At 36.7% G+C, this 20668-nt stretch overlaps 1 protein-coding gene across 1 annotated transcript in view; it reads left to right on the top strand.

Moving 5' to 3' along the window:
• Positions 1 to 20668, top strand: part of baiap3 (BAI1 associated protein 3) — a 69540-nt gene that overhangs the window by 24760 nt on the left and 24112 nt on the right. The window contains 10 exon segments of the mRNA XM_051106716.1: positions 5080 to 5167; positions 11949 to 12026; positions 12136 to 12243; positions 15301 to 15360; positions 16024 to 16090; positions 17907 to 18120; positions 18198 to 18242; positions 18332 to 18409; positions 18541 to 18646; positions 18747 to 18854. Coding sequence (XP_050962673.1) covers positions 5080 to 5167; positions 11949 to 12026; positions 12136 to 12243; positions 15301 to 15360; positions 16024 to 16090; positions 17907 to 18120; positions 18198 to 18242; positions 18332 to 18409; positions 18541 to 18646; positions 18747 to 18854 — 952 coding nt within the window.

Below are 20668 nucleotides of genomic sequence, written 5' to 3'. Positions count from 1 at the left end.
TCATGATGTGATGTCACATTCTGTGGTGTCTGTTTTAGGACTAAATTCAATATGTTGCATTCTAAAAAATGCTGCGTTAAAAACAACCCAACTTGGGTTATTTGGAAACACAGCGCTGGGTGAATATTGGACAGAACACATGCCGGGTTATTTTGACCCAGCTGGTTGGGTTAAATGTTTTTACAAAACACACTGGGTTATTTTATTTAAGTCAACTGTTGTTTAAAAATGATTATATTGCTGGCTTAAAATGGACTGGAACTTATTAAAAAAACATATAAAATTACTAGAGGTGACAGCAATAATCAAAAGATGAACATTTATTATTAAGCAAGAACACATGGACAAAATACAAGACAAATTTAATTTATTTGGGTGAATGCCCCATAGTTCACAATACTACATACATTTAAACTCATTTGACAAGCATTTTAGATGTAAAAATGTAACATTTAAAAATATCATTTTAATTTTAATGTATTCAGCCTTTCTCTGTAATCGGTTTTTAATGAAATATCTGAACCAGGGAAGAACTGCTGTTCGCCGGGGTAACTGCAAACTTCAGACTGCATCCTCACGTTTCACTCGTAGCCGAAAGACGCTGTGACTGACTCCAAAACCTGCCCATAAACAAACAGTACTGACATTAGAGAACATATTTTAACATCAAATTAAATTAAACTCAACTCAGCACTATAATGAATAAAATCCATTTATTTTATGCAAGGCAAAAGGCGTTTCCATCATGTGACTTGACCGCTGCTGACGCAGCTGACTGACATCTCGTCCTTGTGTTGCGTTGCACAAAATAATACAATTTACAGCACATAAGACTTTATAAATGAAATAAAATGTATACAAACCTTTATTCCGCTGAAGAAGTGCAACAAATCGGTGGCGCTGAGAACCGCTTTTGCCTATAGAGGACTCAAAAAGCCCACACTCTGCCTGTAACTGAGCAGCTGGGTTGTTTCATCAGAGACAGGCTAAACCCAGCGGTTGGGTAGAAAAAAATAACCCAGTGTTTAAAATGACCCAGCATTTTAGTTACAGAAAAACTACCCAGCACCTGGGTAAAAAACATTAAAAATAACCCAATAAAATGACCCGACAAGTTAAACCCAGTATTTGGGTTCAAAAATAACCCAGCACCTGGGTAAAAATATTAAAAATAACCCTATAAAATGACCAAACGGGCTGAACCCAGCATTTGGGTTAAAAAAGTAACCCAGCATGATTTTGTACATGTAATATAAACTACAAAATGCAAAAAATATACAGTCAACTCCACTTTTATGCATGCTTTACAGTTTCAGCTAGGTTACACAGTGATATGTAGATCTTCCATTAACCACACGTAATGTAAATTTGCTCACATAACGCTTACATCTGAATGCAGTGAAATTCGCGAGAGCTTATATTTCCAGTATAATTCCAGTATAATTCCAGCTTTATATTTCTCACAATTGCTCAAGTATGAATTAAAGTCAGGGGTTACCACCCCTTTACAAGGCCATGATAACCAGCCCCAACCTTAAGCCTTGGGGCTTGCAGACATGTTTTTGGAGCACCTTTGTGCTTCTTTTTATCTCATTGCCATCTATGAGAATCCATTTGTGATTTTTCCTTCTCAGGGGTAAGTACAAAACAGTCTAGACAGTCCTAGAATTATCAGACAATGATATAATGTGTGGCCTCGTTGAGGGTACATTAATATGGATGTATGCGGACTCAAAGTGTCATCCCTAATTCATCTCATGAGGGAATCCCGGGAACGCTCCGTTGGATATCTGGGGGCGCAGGTATCTAATGCTCACCTGCTGTGATGGTGTTGATAAAGAAATGGTCTGGAGTGCTGTGGGCTGGATAAATAATGAGAGGCGGGGGTGGGGAGGTGGGGGGGGGGGCTCACAGAGGGGGTCTGACAGCTGTATGGCCATACTAATGCATTCCCCGCTCATTCCTCCGCACTCTACTGAAGTCAGGCAGGGCAGAGCAGGAGAGATGGGCGATATTCCCTAGGTGCTGCGCTCTGCCAACCAATCCCGCATTGAACGGGCTATCATCACCATGACGACCGGGTCTGGAAAATTAGCAAGTGGCAGGGGTCCAGGAGTTCACCCCGGTTTGCGGGAGATGCACGCTTTCCACCCCCTCCTCGGATCGGCTGGCGATAAGATAAATGAAGTTAGACAGTGCCTAAGAGTCTTGATCGGAAGCGGCAAGACACGTTTGTATACTTGTTGCATTGATGATGTTTAAGCAGCGCGGCAGTGACTAATGAGGACGGAAAACGTCCATCATCATCTTATCTCCATGGAGGCCGTTTCTCGGGGACGCGCTTCAAGCTGTTGATTTTCAGGCTTGTCAGAGGGATGGGGAGGCCTGTCACCTCAATCCCCAGTGAGCGCAGGCGTTCTGCAGATAAACTCGAAGCAACAAGGTCCACGACAAGTCCTGATATCTGCTGTCAGTGTTTCCCACCATGTTTGTTTGTTTCGCTTGGCTGAGCCACATCTGCTTTCTGATCCCATTCTTTCAGATGAGTAATGTAACGGATTACCTGCCTCGATGAAAAGACCAGCATGAATTTACAGTATGCACCAGTCTGAAGTGCGTTTCCCAAAAGCATCTGTAGCCAACTGTGGTTGCAAGATCTGACGTTTCCAACATAATTCAACGATTTGGTGTTTTTGTGAATCCATAGTTCCAAAGAACATTTGCAAACTGCATCACAAACTTGTGTGATTGAAACTACAGCTCTAAACCTGTGGTTAGGTGGTTAACCTGTGGTTATCACATTGGAAAGGTCATGCGCAGTTAATTTTTTGTCTGTGTACTTTGGTTCAAAAAGGTAGGGTAAAAAAACTACAAAATTGTCCGACATCGTTGTTGTACCTCTTTTGTAAACGGCGTTTGACTTTCTTTGCACGTTCACATTGTAAACACTGGGTCGGTACTTTCCCTTTACGTCACACATAACCTTTCCAATGTGACTACGTAATGCATGAAGTTGTGGAGGCAGAGCTAGTGCAAGATCTTGAGCATTTGTGGTTAAAACGTATATCAATTAAAATTTTTTGTATAAAATGACCAATGATTTTTCTAGATAAAACCCTTATTCCTTGGATGGGATCATGTAGAGCCCTTTGAAGCTGCACTGAAACTGTAATTTGGACCTTCAACCCATTGATTCCCATTTAAGTCCATTATATAGAGAAAAATCCTGGAATGTCTTCCTCAAAAACCTTCATTTTTTCGACTGAAGAATGAAAGATATGAACATCTTGGATGATGTGTGGGTGAGCAAATCATCAGGAATTTTAATTCAGGAGTAGCTAATCCTTTAAATCTTTTGATAATAACAAACCAGCAAAGGTCAGCATTTATCTCTTGCAACCGGATCTCATGAAAAAACATAACTACTTTATAAGATGTCTTTCACATGAATTTGTACAATGTGATTTGTATTTTTTTTCTTTGAAAAAAATAAACTCAAAGGTCCATCCCAACCTAACTATCAATGGAGTGTATGCAGATTGTCTGAAAACTTACAAATAAGATTGTAGAAAAAAATTCATATGAATACAAATTTGTTTTGATCTGTTCCAAAGACAAAATGTTCCAAGAACAGAATGTAGGCAGGGCTTAAACAGAAAGTGCAACTGAAGAAAATCCAATTTTCATGTATACTTTTCATACTGCAAATATGCCATATATAATTCATATTTTATTCCTTTGTTATTAAAACCTTTAAAATACAGCTAAAAGTGAGACACAGAAGCATTCTGATTTCTGAGACACAATAAAATGAGAATGACCACCAGAACTTACACAGAATTATGAACATTTTTTATTTATGATGTTCACACTTTAGTCCTATTTAGCTTTATAAACTCACCATTGTGTTCCACAGTGAAAAATAAACATAGTAAAATGGGTTAGGGTTCATTTGAAATATATTTATTTCATGCTAAGTAAACTACAAATACATTTACATATTTATGTACTTAATAAAAAATACCCTGCAGTTTTACTTTTAGTATACTAAAGTTGTATACTGAAACTAATTTGGTGCTTAATGCACTTTAATTGTGCAAAAGTAGTGCTAACGTCCAACTAAAGATATACTGAAGTATATCTGATTGTGCTAAAGTGGAACTGTTGTAAGTATATTTCATGTACACTTGAAATATATTGCATTTAAAGACCAATATTATTCATAGATCATACAGTCCTCATCAATAGTGACATTAAAACACATTAGGCATATTAGGCATATTATTAAGAAATGTGCATTGTGCACATGTACTCCAAATAAAGAGTTTAATTAAAATTTTTATATCAGTATGTCTTGAGCGATATGTTGGTAAATATGTTAGTTTGACATGAATTTTAAATACAGTATATTTATTAAAAATGAAAAAAAAAAAAAAAAATCTTTTTATGTTGGTATAGTTGGTAAATCAGTTCAGTGAATAATTTGTCTTATTATTGTTTGGTTGAATTCATTATTCATTTCTGTTATGAGTCATTATTTGTGCTATTCAGAAGAAGGTGTTCAACACATTGCTACTAAGTATTGTTGTTCATAGTGTTCACATTGAATAATGAAGTTTAATTTTACTGTCATGTCAAAATAATTTTTACTTCTCTTAAGCCTAAGCATTGTTTGAAAGTAAAACCTTCATGCTAATTTGTTCTCACCCTGCCGTACGTCAGCCCCGCTCTCGGTTTCAACCTAAATTTGACAATTTGACAGTTTATTACCACTTCTCCATTTATCTATGTTCCAGTAATTACATGTCAACACAAAACAAGCATTTGCTGGATGCCTGTCAAAGATCTCTCAATGTTGCTCATCTTATCTTATTAGTGTGAACGAGCAGCACTCCAGAGGTCCAGATGAGCTTTCAGCATATATGTGGTACTGATTACGGTGAAGCAGAGCTGGGGAGCAAAAAAAAAAACATCCCAGACTCGGCTGGAAGGGAAACTCTTTTTGAAGCCGCATTGTGTAATTAAATGTAAACAAGGGTGAAATGTTCCGCAACTGAACTGATCCGTCTCTATTTCCAGGGTTGCCAGGGGAAACGGGGAGTTCTTTGACCGCATGAATAAAATCCTCCAGAAACAGGATAGTCTGCTGTCTGCCGACCAAACTGAGGTAACCACATTCTTCAAAACGATTGCATCCCTGCTTATACCAAGGTGTATCCCTGTCCCCTGTGTGCTGAAGAATCAGGTCATATTAAAGTAGGTCTTTCTCCTGAGCACTGCTGCGAGATTTAGCGATCACAGAAACTCACCCTCTCTTTTCCCCTCATATAAAGACAGCGTCAGAGTTAATGTGCTAGAAGTTTACTGAAGAGCCTTCCTCTGCCACTTTTCTAGCGGTAAATGTTGAAAAGGACAGCAATCAATGTTGGCCAAGTGGTTCTGGGTGACAAAAACATCATTAGCACTTATAATGGGCAGTACTGTATACTCACAATTAAAGCATCCTACATAAATGGTGTCCTTAAGATCTATTTGCTTAATTAATGTACGAAATTATGCTTTTTCACATCATTATTGAACACAAAATTGTGCAAACCTTGATGTATAGAAAAATATTTTCTCCTTTATCCCTTGATGCATGAATTAGTGAATCACAAAGTAGCAAATACATACAGTGCTGTTTGAAAGTTTGTGAACCGTTTAGAATTTTCTATATTTCTGCATAAATATAACGCGTAATATAAGTCTTTAAAGTTGACAAAGAGAATCCAAACAAACAAACAAGACAAAAATATATACTTTGTAATTCAGTTATTGAGAAAAATGATCCAGTGTTAAATATTTGCAAGGTGCACAAGTATGTGAGTCTTTGCTTTCAGCATCTGTTGTGACCCCTTTTTAAAGCAATAACTGCAGGTAACGTTTTTTGTAACTGCGGATCAGTCCTGCACAACGACTTGTAGGAATTTTAGCCCATTCTTTAGTACAGAAACACTTGAACCATGTGATGTTGGTGGGTTTCCTCCTAAGAACTGCTTGCTTCAGGTCCTTCCACAACATTTTAATTTTAACTCGGCCGTTCCATAACATTACTTTTGTTCTTGTTTAACCATTTTTTGCTAGAATGACTTGTGCGCCTGGGGTTATTGTCTTACTGCATGACCCACTTTTTCTTTAGATTTTAGTTCATGGACAGATGCCCTGACATTTTAGAATGTATTGTTCAATCAATGATGGCAAGTTGTCCTGACCCAGATGCAGCAAAACAGGCCCAAACTCTGATACTACCACCACCATGTTTCACAGATGGGATAAGGTTCTTCTTATTCTGGAATGCAGTGTTTTTCTTTCTCCAAACATAACACTATTTATTTAAACCAGAAATTATATTTCATCCACAAAACATTTCTCCAATAGCCTTCTGACATGTCCACATGATGTTGACAAACTGCAGACAGGCAGTTGTGTGGCTTTCTCCTTGCAACCCTGCCATGCACACCATGGTTGTTCATTGTTCTCCTGATGATGGACATACGGCCTTTAGTTGCTTAAAGTTATCATGGGGTTCTTTGCAAACTCAGAAACTTTTATACATCTTGCTTTGGAGTGATCTTTGTTTGTCGACCACTTCTGGGGAGGGTAACTGTGCTCTTGAATTTCCCCCATTTGTACACAATCTGTCTGACTGTGGATTTGTGAAGTCCAAACTCTTTAGAGATGGTTTTGCAACCTTTTCCAGCCTGACAACCACTTTTTTTTCTGAGGTCTTTAGAGATCTCCTTTGTTTGTCCCATAATTCACTTTCACAAACATAATCAGACTTTAACAGATCCGCGTTCTTTAAATAAAACAGGGCATAAACTGACACCGATAGATTGACTCTAATTTTGCCTTCAAATAAACTGCTAATTCTAGAGTTTCACACACTTTTGCAACTCACAAATATTTAACGCTGGATAATTTTTCATAATAAATAAATGACAAAGTATATATTTTCATCTCATTTGTTTGATTGGGTTCTCTTTGTCAATTTTCAGAACTTGTGTGAAAATCTGATTAACTTTTTGGTCATATTTATGCAAAAATACAGAAAATTCTAAAGGGTTCACAAACTTTCAAGCAGCATATTTTTGACTCGGAAAATAAGAATACTGACATTTTATATATGTTATGAAGGCTGCATGTTCTTAGGCATGTATTTCTCTTCACGCCATTGAGATTTTTGTGCTGTCTTGCTTGAACAGGTCATGCCACAACATTTCATCCGGCTAAAGGTCAGGACTTTGACTTGACCATTGGAAAACACAAAATTTCTCTGGTTGCGCCTCTCCGTTATTGATTTCCTTGTGCGTTTAGGATCATTAGCATTGCGATGCTCGTCCTGCAAACTGTTAAGCTTCACCTCGAGGACAGATATCATGATATTCGCTAGTATATTTTTCAAGTCAAGTCAGGTTTAGTGCCATTCTTCTCATTATAGTCCAACTGTAAGGGAAAACAATAATATGTTATTCTCCCACAACATTACAGCGACAATGGCAAAGAAATGAGGAAATGTCATGTAATAATGGTAATAAATGTCAGCTAACCTTAGTGACAGACAAAAAAATAATAAATGCAGTGCTGAATGAAATACAATGCCAAGTGAGATTGGATGCAAAGCAGACAGAGAAATTCACAAGTGTTAGCTGGCGGTACTGCTGTGGAGATGAAGAGTACAATTAGGATTCATTATGCCCACAAAGACTGCGAGCTATCCGCTTCTTAGGCTGTAAATCATGCTACTCCCACCACCATATGGTACGTCTGCTATGAGGGTCTGATGTCGGGATTCACCATTTTGCTGTGGACGAAAATAGCTTTCCCATTTATGCTGTAAAGTTCAAATTTTATCTCTCCACTTGGGTAGATGTGTCTGAACCATACTGGTGGACTTTAACAAAGATGAAACGGAGAGCACTGTTCTTTTTGGCGAGGAGTGAATCCCTCCTTAATAACTTCCCACGCGCACATCACCGGCTCAGTGTTTTCCTTACAGTGGATTCATGAACTCTTGACAGCAGTCAGTGCTGGAGTTATTGCTACAGAATTGGTGGCTGTTTTCCTGGGATTTTGAGATCAAGTGACTGTTGCTGAAATTGAACTGGTCACACCCACAGGAAGTTTTGGAATTGGAATTACAGAAAGTGGAATTTACAGAATTAGGTGCCGGAAGTAAAAATCCTATTCATTTTCTCCATAAGAGAATTAATGTTTGACAATTACTAATAAAGTGGTTGATTGATGTCATACACTTTTGTTGAAGCCATCAGTCAACATTATTTGAACTTTTCTTTTTAAATAATTTCAACCTAGGCTCATTTGAAATGCATGCCTCTATATATGTTTCTGCAAAACTGAAAAAAAAGTACCTATATGTACAAATTACTGCGGTTTCTAGTTGAAATGAACACTAGAGGCAGTAAAACTCTGACAACTTTTATTCCTTTTCACACAAAGTATGATTTACACACAGAGTTTTGATTAATAAAGCCTAATTTTCACAAAGTTTCTTGCAGAATATTATGTTATGACTTGAAAACAATTTTAACGTCCTGCACGATTTGAAAACTGATACTTTTGAACATTGTCGTCACATATACAGCTTCATATGTACAAATTTTCTAATTCTGTAGAGTTGCTTGGTAGCTCACGCGATACAGTGTTGCGCTTGAGTGATGAAACTACGGTTCGACAAAACAGCTCAAATCCATGTAAGAAGTTAAAATAGCACGGCTGCATCAACAAATGCATTTTTCTATGACTTTTGCATTTGTTGAAACTATTGGTTAGGTTTGGATTTAGTGTAGGGGATGTTTACAACACATTAGTGCATTAACCTTTAGCAACACTACCCGGATATTTTAATTCTGAACAGCTGCAATACGTACCTCAAGCAGTGTAATAAAAATGCAGCATTACATGCCTGTACCAACGTAATAAAAACTTGCCACGGTCACGTATTGAACATATTTTTTGGCGCCACTCTCTGGACATTTCAGTTCCGCAAAATGTGCAGTAAGGTGTTTCAGAAATGTATATAGAGGCACGTATTTTCATGAGCCTGGGCCTGGAGAAATCTCAATGAGAAATCTCCACCAAATCACAGCAAGAAAATTACACTAAATTAAAAACTACATATATGCATTTTATATATGCTTATCCACCTTTTTCTGAACATGAAAGTCTCACCCGACCAAAACGGAGCTGGTGTTTCCAGTCAAATTAACATATTTCATTAAACCTGCACTTATTTTCATATTTAGATATATTGAAAAAGTTTAAATTCAGTCCCATTTTTTCCCCGTTTTAAAATAGATTTCTATGGAAACTGGAACACAAAAGCACCCAAACGGAAGTTAGAATCCCTCATGGCGCTGCTCATTGGTTACTCAGTAAAAAGGTGGATATATGCATATTTTGTAATAAGCTTATCCTACGGTATATGGTAACTTTCGTCATCCATTTTTTAAATGACATTGTTCACAATGCTTCATGGGATTGTAGTTCTTTCACTCATTAAAGTTGAGTATGCAGTTAAGTTTATAATGTTGTGATTCACTTCATAGCTAAGCTGGTTTGGTTCATGGCTTTTAGCCATGAAAGGATAGTTCACCCAAAAATGAAAGTTACTCCATGATTTACTCACCCTCAAGCCATCCTAGGTGTACACTCTTAAAAATAAAGGTGCTTTGAAAGGTTCTTCACAGCGATGCCATAGAAGAACCATTTTTGGTTCCACAAAGAACCATTCAATCAAAGGTTCTTCAAAGAACCGTCTTTTTCTTACCCTTTTATAATCTGAAGAACCTTCTTTCGCCTCAAAGAACCTTTTGTGAAACAGAAATGTTTTTCAGATGTTAAAGGTTCTTTATGGAACCATTTAGACAAAAAAGGTTCTTCTATGGCATCGTGAAGCACCTTTATTTTTAAAAAGTGTATATGACTTTGTTTTTTCAGATGAATACAATCAGAGTTACATTAAAAATGTCATGGCTCTTCTTATAATGGCAGTGAATGGCTTTTGAAATTTAGCAGTCCAACAGAAGTCCAATTGATGCAAATCAATGCATTTTTGTAAGAAAAATTTCCATATTTAAAACTTTATAAACCGTAATCTCTAGCTTTCACTAACTGTAATAGTGGTTCACTAGACAGTGGCGTTCAGGCGGATGATGCAGGACGTAGGCGTACCAAAAGCTCCGGTGAGTCTTGTGAGAACCAAGTTTTGTTCACAGCAAAGGAAAATCGGTCTTCTGGCTTACAGTATATCGAAATCCTATGACATTTTCCTTTTCTGCATCTTCATTTTGTACTTCTAATTTATGACCAGTGTTTTGTTTTGTCTCACCGGAGCTTACGCTAGACCTACATCCTACGTCATCCACTGGAACGCCACTCTCTTGTGAACGCACGTACGTCAGTTAGTCAAAGATAGAGATTACAGTTTAAAAAATATTAATTATGTATATTTTTGTTACAAAAACACATTGATTCACTTCAGAAAGCCTTTATTAAACCCCGGAGCCATGTGGAGTACATTTTTCTTTCTTTCATCATTCTTATGATGGATGGACTTCTGCTGGACTATTGAATATCAACAGCCTGATTGTATTCACCTGAAAGAAGAAAGTTATATACACCTGGATGGCTTGAAAGTGAGTAAATCATGGGGTAATTTTTATTTTTGGGTGAAAAACAAGGCCTCTGAATAAATAAATTCAACAGGCATAGCATTTGGGGAAATTAAGTGTTCTTCCACCTTTGTCCATAAATGTGTTAAATGTAAAGAAGTTGCCCTCCAAAAGTTTGGAAACATCCCTGGCAAAGTGTGGTTTTGGACGATATCAGAATAAATCCTTATCAATTTTTGGTGCAAATACATTAAAGTAAGTTGACATTATCGTTGAAGACCAACAATAAAAATTTTCATGTTGATTACATAATAATGGCAATACATACATGTCAAAGTCAGACATGCCCCTTTGCCAGTTGTGATGCCTGGTTACTGGTTTAAACTTGGCCCAGGTTTTTAAAATAATTTTGGGGCAACACACCTTAACAGCTTCAACAATTGATTACCAATTAAGAATACAGTGAATTTAGGCCTAGATTATGCAGAGCTGTAATAGCTGCTAATGGTGGATATTTTGATGAATGTTTTTTTCTATGTATAAACTGTTTATGTAATACAATATGTTGTCATAGTTTATGTTGTCTCATTTGCTATTTCCATTCCAATTTCACATATTAAATTCAAATGTATTAGATTTTTTTTTTTTTTATCTTAAATTATTTATGAATAGCACACTAATCCAGTACAGCGAGGCTATTGGTTAATAACCATTTGATACAGAATCAGTGTTTTATTCTTGGCCCATGGTAAGTACTCTAAAGAATGCAATGGTATTACTATTGGTAGTAACCCATGGCAGAAAATCTTTTTATCAGAGTTTTGTTTTCTATTTTTTTGTTTCACATTCTCCCAGAAATAGCTGATTGTGAAGACATTGATTAGAACATTCGTCTCAAATGACTCCTCTCAGAGAACTGATTGTGTTGTAGATTTGCCGACTAAAAAGTAAATGACGTTCATCGACAAAAGTGGGAGTTTATCGCTGTGCCATTGTCAAGATCCTCTTAATCTATTAGCCCAGCTCAAATGAAAACGAGCTCATATGTTGGATCAAATTATCCATTGCTCACAGAGGATGCTGAAGGGCTCATAAACTCTCCTCTTGCCTCTTGCCAGGCTCATTGCTCTCAGCCGGTGAAGCCCTTGAATCTACACGGTTAGAGAGCTGCTTTGAGCACATTGTTACGCACAATTAATGATCTCCCCACTCTTCATTGATCACCTCACCTGTCATCTTTGTTTCTATTGGTTCTCCATCCTCATGCATTTACAGGAGGAGAGCAGCTGTGCTCCTCCACCCCCGGAGTGCAAAGACCAGGCTTTTGTTCCAGAAAGATCCACCAGGGATGAGGTGAGTCTCCTGGTCATCCTTTGAAAAGCAGCAGTGATTCAGATAGCATGATTCCTTCTTGTGGTACATTGCAGTTTTCTCGTTTTTTAAATAAACCATTCTGTTTTAGCTGGATTTGTTGTATGAGGAGGCCATCTACACCGTGGTCAACCGCGTCGGGGTGCCGTCACCAGAATATGTTACCAATGAAGGGGACATTTTCAACTACCTGCAGAAGGTGCAACTTTGTTATTTTCTCAATAAATTGCATACGTGATTCAAACACTCCAGCATCCCTCCATAGCATCACAAATATCACAATGCGTGTCGTGCCTCTGGCGCTTCAAATCCACCAAGACCTAAATAAATATCATGCTCTGATTGATTTCTAAATAGAAATGAAATACACAGAAATACTTGTTTTATCTTTTGTTTTCAAAGGGCTTGCATTCTTGAAAAAAAGCTGGTCCTTGAAGGGATTGTGGGGGAACGGAGGGTTGCGCTTGGGTGGTGGTGGGGGGGTTTGTTTACTTTGACTTGGTTTTATGAGTTGGAGCAGATGCTCTTGTCTCAGACATGATTAAACATCAAAGCCCGTGCCCAATGGGGATTGATGTTCGGTGCTTATATTACACCCATGAAACCCCTGTCACTCCAGAGGAGCCTGATTCCATTCTGAGACCTCTAACACTGAGGTGTAGCAGGTCTTACTTTTGAAGTGTCTGATCTATAATGTTTTTCCTTCCAAAAAAAAAGAATGAAGAAAGATTTTTACCTTAAGCGCTGACATAACCAGAGCTTTGACTACCAGCACTACTATAAAAGGCAATGGCCCTTTTCTCAAGAATAATGTTCGTCAGCACTCATAACCTTTGAATTAATTAAGTTAAAATGAATAAATAGTAGACATGTAGAAGCAGTTAAACAGTTTTCTGTAGCAGTTTTTGAAAGCTGAGATGGAAACTAAAAGTCAGAGCTTCTGAATTGCGCTCATAAGCACTTTGACTCCAAATTAGAGACTTGTGAACAACACAACAGGCTTTCACACTGGACATTTTAATAGTTCCTAGAACTATTGGTGAAAGTACCTGCTTTTTGGCATGTTCGCACCACAGGAACATGGAATAATTTTAGTTATAGGAAAGCCTTTTGGCAGAACTACATTAGCTCCTATTTTAGTGTAGGGTCTAACGTTGGAGAAAGTTATTTTAATTTTAAAAGAAATGCATTACAATATTGTGTTACTTCCTAAAAAAGTAACAAAATGTGTTTTTATGAATAGTGAATCTGTTTTGTGCAGGTGAGATGAGTTAATGCATGTTCACATTTAGTCTAGAGCTACAGTAACCATCATGTTTACACACACAACGCCTCTGTACTTACTCCCAATTTCTCTCAACATGGGGGCAAGAGCGCTGTCAGTCAATAAATGGGAAAACAAAGTAACTTGCATTACTTATTTGAAAATGTAACTCAGATATTTTCTTGTAAATTAAAAAGTAATGCGTTACTTTACTAGTTACTTAAAAAAGTAATCTGATTATGTAACTCTTATTACTTGTAATGCATTACCTCTCAACGCTGGTCTAACCCAGCACAATAGGAACTACTATTTATGTAAGTGTACACTGATTGGACTATGGCACCTGCCATTTTTAAAAGTCATAGTTTACATATACTTACTATATGAACTAACTCCACAAACATGGAAAACAGCGATAGATGGACCGATGGCAAAGTCCAGGCACTTTTCCATCCTCAAAAATCGTACGTATTTTACGAGATGGCTAAATCGTATGAATTCATATGAACTCTCTTGTATGAATTTGTCTGATTTGTGGAAAACCGTATGTATTTTATGAAGTGGCTAATTCATACAAATTTGTACGACCTACTTTGTATTTGTATGATTTGTGAAAAATCGTACGGACCTTACGAGGTGGCTAATTTGTATAAATTCGTACAACCTCACTCATATGAATTTGCATGATTCGTGAAAAATTGTATGTATTTTACGAGGTGGCTAATTTGTACGAATTCATGTAATTCACTTATATAAATTTGTACAATTTGTGAAAAATTGTATGTATTTTATGCAGTAGTTAAATCTTACGAATTCGTACAACCGCTCTTGTATGAATTTGTATGATTTATGAAAAATCATACGTATTTTACGAGGTGGTTAATTTGTACGAATTCATATGAACTCACTCATATGAATTTGTACGATTTGTGAAAAATTGTATATATTTTACAAAGTGGCTAATACGTACAAATTTGTCAGCCTCACTTGTATGAATTTGTATGATTTGTGAAAAATCGTATGTATCTTACGAGGTGGCTAATTTGTATGACTTTGTACAACCTCACTCATATGAATTTGTATGATTTGTGAAAAATCGTATGTATTTTATGACGTGGCTAATTCGTACGAATTCATATGAACTCACTCGTATGTTTTTGTACGATTTGTGAAAAATCGTATGTATTTTATGTAGTAGCTAAATCTTACGAATTCGTATGACCGCACTTGTATGAATTTGTATGATTTGTGAAAAATCATATGTATTTTACAAGGTGGCTAATTTGTATGAATTCATATGAACTCGCTCATATGAATTTGTACGATTTGTGAAAAATCGTGTGTATTTTCCGAAGTGGCTAATTCGTACAAATTCGCATAAACGCACTCGTATGAATTTGTACGATTTGTGAAAAATCGTATATATGTTACAAAGTGGCTAATTCGTACGAATTAATACGACCTCACTCGTATGAATTTGTACGATTTGTGGGAAATTGTACGTATTTTACAAGGTGGCAAATTTGTACGAAGGACAACCCTTAAACCTACCTGTTACAGAAATCATACAAAATCATGCAAGTGAGGTCATACAAATTAGCCACTTCATAAAATACATACAATTTGGTCGTGAGATAGTGTTGGTTTGTCGGCTTACAGCACTTTAGGGTTCCTATTAAAATCTTTATTTGAAATAAATGTCAATTGAATGCATCCTTGCAGAATAAACATACACTTTTCTATCAAGATAAAATAAAAATAAAATATAATAAAATATAATAAATAATAATAGTATGTGCTGTAGAAATTAATTGTCCTGGGTTTGTAACACTCGAGACTAAACTGTAAAAGACTTGAAACTGACTTGTGAACACGTCTGTCATTGCATTTTGAATATGACGTTTTTATGACTTAGTATGATAGGTATAACTTCATATTCAAAATGCTATTTTTCTATAAACCAACCTTTTCTCTGATCACTCTCTTGCTCAGGTCTTTGATATGGGTCAAGAGGAGCATGACATCATCCTCCAGCGAGTCCGAGAATCCAAGGTGAAGGTCTCACATAGATTTTGTCTGATACCCCAAACACGACTCTCTTCTTCTCAACCTTTTGTTCTGACACTTACAGCAATAGCGGTATCTGCCGCCAGCTCGATATCAAGAGCCAGCTTCTTATGTCTTTATAGACAGATTTCATTCTTTTCTTCGTATGAGTAAAGGCAAAAGAATTATTCAACAAGTGGAAAATACTGATATCTATAGAGAGCCTCTCTTACTAAACACAGATGCAGAATCATTTAGAGTAACGATTTAAACAAGTTTTATCTTTTGCTAGACTAAAGAAACTTTGAAATGTCACAGCTGAAAGAAGCTCCAGCTACCTCTTGTAACCTCTTAAAGGTCTTTGAAAAAAACAGGAAAATGTTGTGCTATTTGAATGTGCATCACAATGATCCCAGCCTTCATTTGAAGAGCAGGCTCCCACTGCCTGTGTCATACATAATATACTCACCTCTAACATCTGAAAAAGAAAACCTCTATTGATTTCTTTCCTCTCGACAGGCCTTGGCACTACAGCACGGCATGCTCGCATTTGTTTTACTGTGCACTCACTCGAGGTGCCGCCACCATGTCGAACAGCAAATGAAACATGCTTAGTTTTTATTACTGCCGTGATGCCTTCTAATCCACGTCTGAAATGTTCTTTTGTAGAAAGCCAGCTTTTCTCTCAGGGTCTCTGTAATGAAAGGCAAGAATCTCATGGCGAAAGATGCCAATGGTAAGATGTTTTTGCCTTTCGTGAATTATTTGTGTGTTTTGCTTCTGATAACATGTCTTTTTGATGTAGTCTGTGGCACTAACTTTTGTTGTGGAAAAAAAGAAAACAGCAAGACAAAACATTCACATATAGACATAACACCTATATTCCTTGGAAAATCTTCAAAGGGCATTTTATTTATTTAACCCTAAAGCATCACAGAAATTGTATTCGTTCTTAAATTGTATTTTGTCTTCAAAGTTTTATTCTTGTTTTGAAGAGCCAAAATTCACATTGCATTCTCAGAAATAAAGGTACTAAAGCTGAAAGGTACATCTTTGTGTCTTATTTACCTTTAAATGGTACATATTAGTAACTGAAAGGTATATGTTAGTCATTTAAAAGTACATACAGTCATGGCCAAAAATATCGGCACCCTTGTAATTCTGTCAGAAAATGCAACATTTCTCTCAGAAAATTGTCCCAGTTGCAAATGTTTTGGTATTCATATGCTTATTGTTTTTGTTTGCACTGCAACAACACAAAAAAACAGAGAAGAAAAGTCAATTTCACACAGAACTCAAAAATGGACTGGACAAAATTATTGACACCTTGTTAGAATTGTAAGAAATAATTGCTTTTCAAGCATGTGATGCTCCTGTAATTTGTATTTAGACACACCTGTGGTAAGTCACAGGTGTGGGCAATGTAGTAATCACTCTTGCAACCAGTCAGCTCACACTATCCCTCGAAAAGGGACGCTATGGTAGGAGACCCAGGAGGACACCACTGCTGACACAAAGGCATAAAAAGCAAGACTGGAATTTGCCCAAACTTATGTAAAAAAAAAAACAATCCGTCTAGGAGAATGTACTGTGGACAGATGAGGCAAAAGTAGAGCTTTTTGGTAAGGGACATCATGGCAGTTTACGGAAATAGAAATGAGGCCTTCAAAGAAAAGAACACAGTCCCTACAGTCAAACCTGGTGGAGGTTCAAAGATGTTTTGGGGTTGCTTTGCTGCTTCTGGCACTGCATGCCTTGACCGTGTGAACGGTATCATGAAATCTGATGATTACCAAAGAATTTTGAGGCACAACGTAGTGGCCAGTGTCTGGTCATGGGTCTTCCAGCAGGACAATGACCCGAAACACACTTCAAAAAGCATTCAGAAATGGATACAAACAAAGCGCTGGAGAGTTCTGAAATGGCCAGCAATGAGTCCAGATCTGAATCCCATAGAACACCTGTGGAGAGATCTCAAAACAAAATGAAGGCATCCTTCAAATCTGAATGACCTGGAGCAGTTTGCAAAAGAAGAGTGGTCCAAAATTCCAGTAGAGAGGTGTAAGAAACTCATTCATGGTTACGGGAAGTGCTTGATTTCAGTTATTTTTTCCAAAGGGGGTGCTACCAAATATTAAGTTAAGGGTGCCAATAATTTTGTCCAGTGCATTTTTTGGGGGTTCTGTGTGGATTTGTATCAGATTTGACTTTTATTCTGTTTTTTTGTGTGTGTGTGTGTGTTTGTTGTTCCAATGCAAACAAAAAATAAAATAAATAAATAAACATGTGAGTACCAAAACATTTGCAACTGCAACAATTTTCTGAGAGAAGGGTTGCATATTTTCTGACAGAATTGCAAGGGTGTCGATATTTTTGGCCATGACTGTATTTGCAACTAAAGTGTACATATTAGTACCTACAAAAGGGAATTTTTGTACCTTTTTTCTGAGAGTGCATAAATGTCAACACAAAAACTCTTCCAGGAAAACAGACTATTTCCTGACCTTTATTGAATTAATTAGTGAACATTTTTGTCTGTGGGTGCTGTGTAGGTTACAGTGACCCCTACTGCATGCTGGGAATCCTCTTGGGACAGTCGCCCAAAGACACTGAGGAAAAGAAAGAGAGGAAGTTCAGTTTTCGCAAGAGGCGGGAAAAGTTAGAGAAGCGCTCCAGTGTTAAGGAAGTGCTGGCGGGTCGAGATATCCAGGTGACCGAAGTCAAACCAGAGACTCTGAACCCAGTGTGGAATGAACACTTTGTTTTGTAAGTATCCTACTGTTAGAACTGAATATATATTATTAGATGATTTGTGCATTTTTAAGTTTGTTTGTTTTTCACAGTGATATTGATGATGTTCACAATGACCTACTCCATCTGGACATATGGTAAGATGCGTCAACATATGTCCTACAGAATGAGAACAGTCATCTCTGTTTTTCTCAACTGAAGAGTTGTTTGTTATTTTCCACCCTAGGGATCACGATGACGATGTTTCTGTTGCGGAAGCCTGTAAGAAGCTGAATGAAATCAGTGGATTCAGAGGAATGGGCAGGTAGGTCACACAACAACCATCTGTTTTCTTAAAGCAAATGAGCCGAAGATACATCTGACACATTCTCTGCAAATACTGGCTCAAATGCACACGCTGATTGCATGACTCAAACAGTTGCATCATATTTTTAGATATTTCAAGCAAATTGCCAAATCCGTGAGGGCTAACGGGGCCGCAGCATCTGGAAGTGAGGAGAATGCTGATGACTTCCTGGGTTGCATCAACATCCCGTTGAATGTGAGTTCTAATTCCGCTTTAACAGTTCTAATTGTTTCTGTAACAGTAAGGCAAGTTATTCTGTTTGCCGTTGAACCTACTTTTGGATCATTTTTAATAGGAGATCCCGGTCGTTGGTTATGATAAATGGTTTAAGCTGGAGCCCAGATCCAGCGCCTCTAAAGTTCAAGGAGAATGTCACCTGATTCTTCGTCTCTTCACCACTCAGGTACCGCTGCTCACCTGAGATCTATCAGTACTCATGAAAGAGATAGTAACGTGTAAAATTAAAATTCTGATGTCATTTATTCACCCTTATGTGCTAAAAAAAAAAAACCTGCATGACCTACATTCTTTTGTAGAACGCTGAAGAATATACTGGCTTCATTCTTCCATCTACTTATTAAATGAGGATGCATGCTGATCAGAAATTTTGGAACTCCCAGATTCCAGATTTGAAAACCCAGATCCCTATTTACTTGCATTAAATGTACAAGAGCAGAAGATTTTATTTTATTTTTTTCATTAAGCATGCATTAAATTGATCAAAACTGACTGTAAATACTTTTCTAATGAATTCTGAAAAAAAAAAAAGAGATTCCACAAAAATATTAAAGTATTAGTTCACTTCTGAATTAAAATTTCCTGATAATTAACTCACGTCAGTATACAACTTTAGTATACTAAAAGTAAAACTGCAGGGTATTTTTTATTAAGTACATAAATATGTAAATGTATTTGTAGTTTACTTAGCATGAAATAAATATATTTCAAATGAACCCTAACCCATTTTACTATGTTTATTTTTCACTGTGGAACACAATGGTGAGTTTATAAAGCTAAATAGGACTAAAGTGTGAACATCATAAATAAAAAATGTTCATAATTCTGTGTAAGTTCTGGTGGTCATTCTCATTTTATTGTGTCTCAGAAATCAGAATGCTTCTGTGTCTCACTTTTAGCTGTATTTTAAAGGTTTTAATAACAAAGGAATAAAATATGAATTATATATGGCATATTTGCAGTATGAAAAGTATACATGAAAATTGGATTTTCTTCAGTTGCACTTTCTGTTTAAGCCCTGCCTACATTCTGTTCTTGGAACATTTTGTCTTTGGAACAGATCAAAACAAATTTGTATTCATATGAATTTTTTTCTACAATCTTATTTGTAAGTTTTCAGACAATCTGCATACACTCCATTGATAGTTAGGTTGGGATGGACCTTTGAGTTTATTTTTTTCAAAGAAAAAAAATACAAATCACATTGTACAAATTCATGTGAAAGACATCTTATAAAGTAGTTATGTTTTTTCATGAGATCCGGTTGCAAGAGATAATTGCTGACCTTTGCTGGTTTGTTATTATCAAAAGATTTAAAGGATTAGCTACTCCTGAATTAAAATTCCTGATGATTTGCTCACCCCCACATCATCCAAGATGTTCATATCTTTCTTTCTTCAGTTGAAAAGAAATGAAGGTTTTTGAGGAAAACATTCCAGGATTTTTCTCCATATAGTGGACTTCAATGTGGATCAGCGGATTGAAGGTCCAAATTGCAGTTTCAATGCAGCTTCAAAGGGCTCTACACGATCCCAGCTGAGAAATAAGGGTCTTATCTAGCAAAACAATTGGTCATTTTCTTAGAAAAATACAAAAGTATATACTTCTTAACAACAAATGCTCATCTTGCACTAGCTCTTCGATGCACGTCTACGACTTCACTCATTTTGTAATCACATTTGAAAGGTCACGCGCAAACTACTCCATCTCTTTTTTTCTCCAACTTTAACATCGTCTAAAGTTGTTTTACCTTTTGTAAATGGCATTTGACTTTCTTTGCACGTTTGATCCCCATTTAAGTCCACTATATGAAGAAAAATCCTGGAATGTTTTCCTCAAAAACCTTCATTTCTTTTTAACTGAAGAAAGACATGAACATTTTGGATGACATGATGATAATGCTGAAAATTCAGCTTTGCATCATTGGAATAAATTACATTTTAATATGCATTATACTGGAAAACAAATTAAACTGTAATA

This window comes from Labeo rohita, chromosome 3, assembly GCF_022985175.1.
Source record: "Labeo rohita strain BAU-BD-2019 chromosome 3, IGBB_LRoh.1.0, whole genome shotgun sequence".
NCBI lineage: Eukaryota > Metazoa > Chordata > Actinopteri > Cypriniformes > Cyprinidae > Labeo > Labeo rohita.
This window is presented reverse-complemented; position numbering and strand designations above follow the sequence as displayed.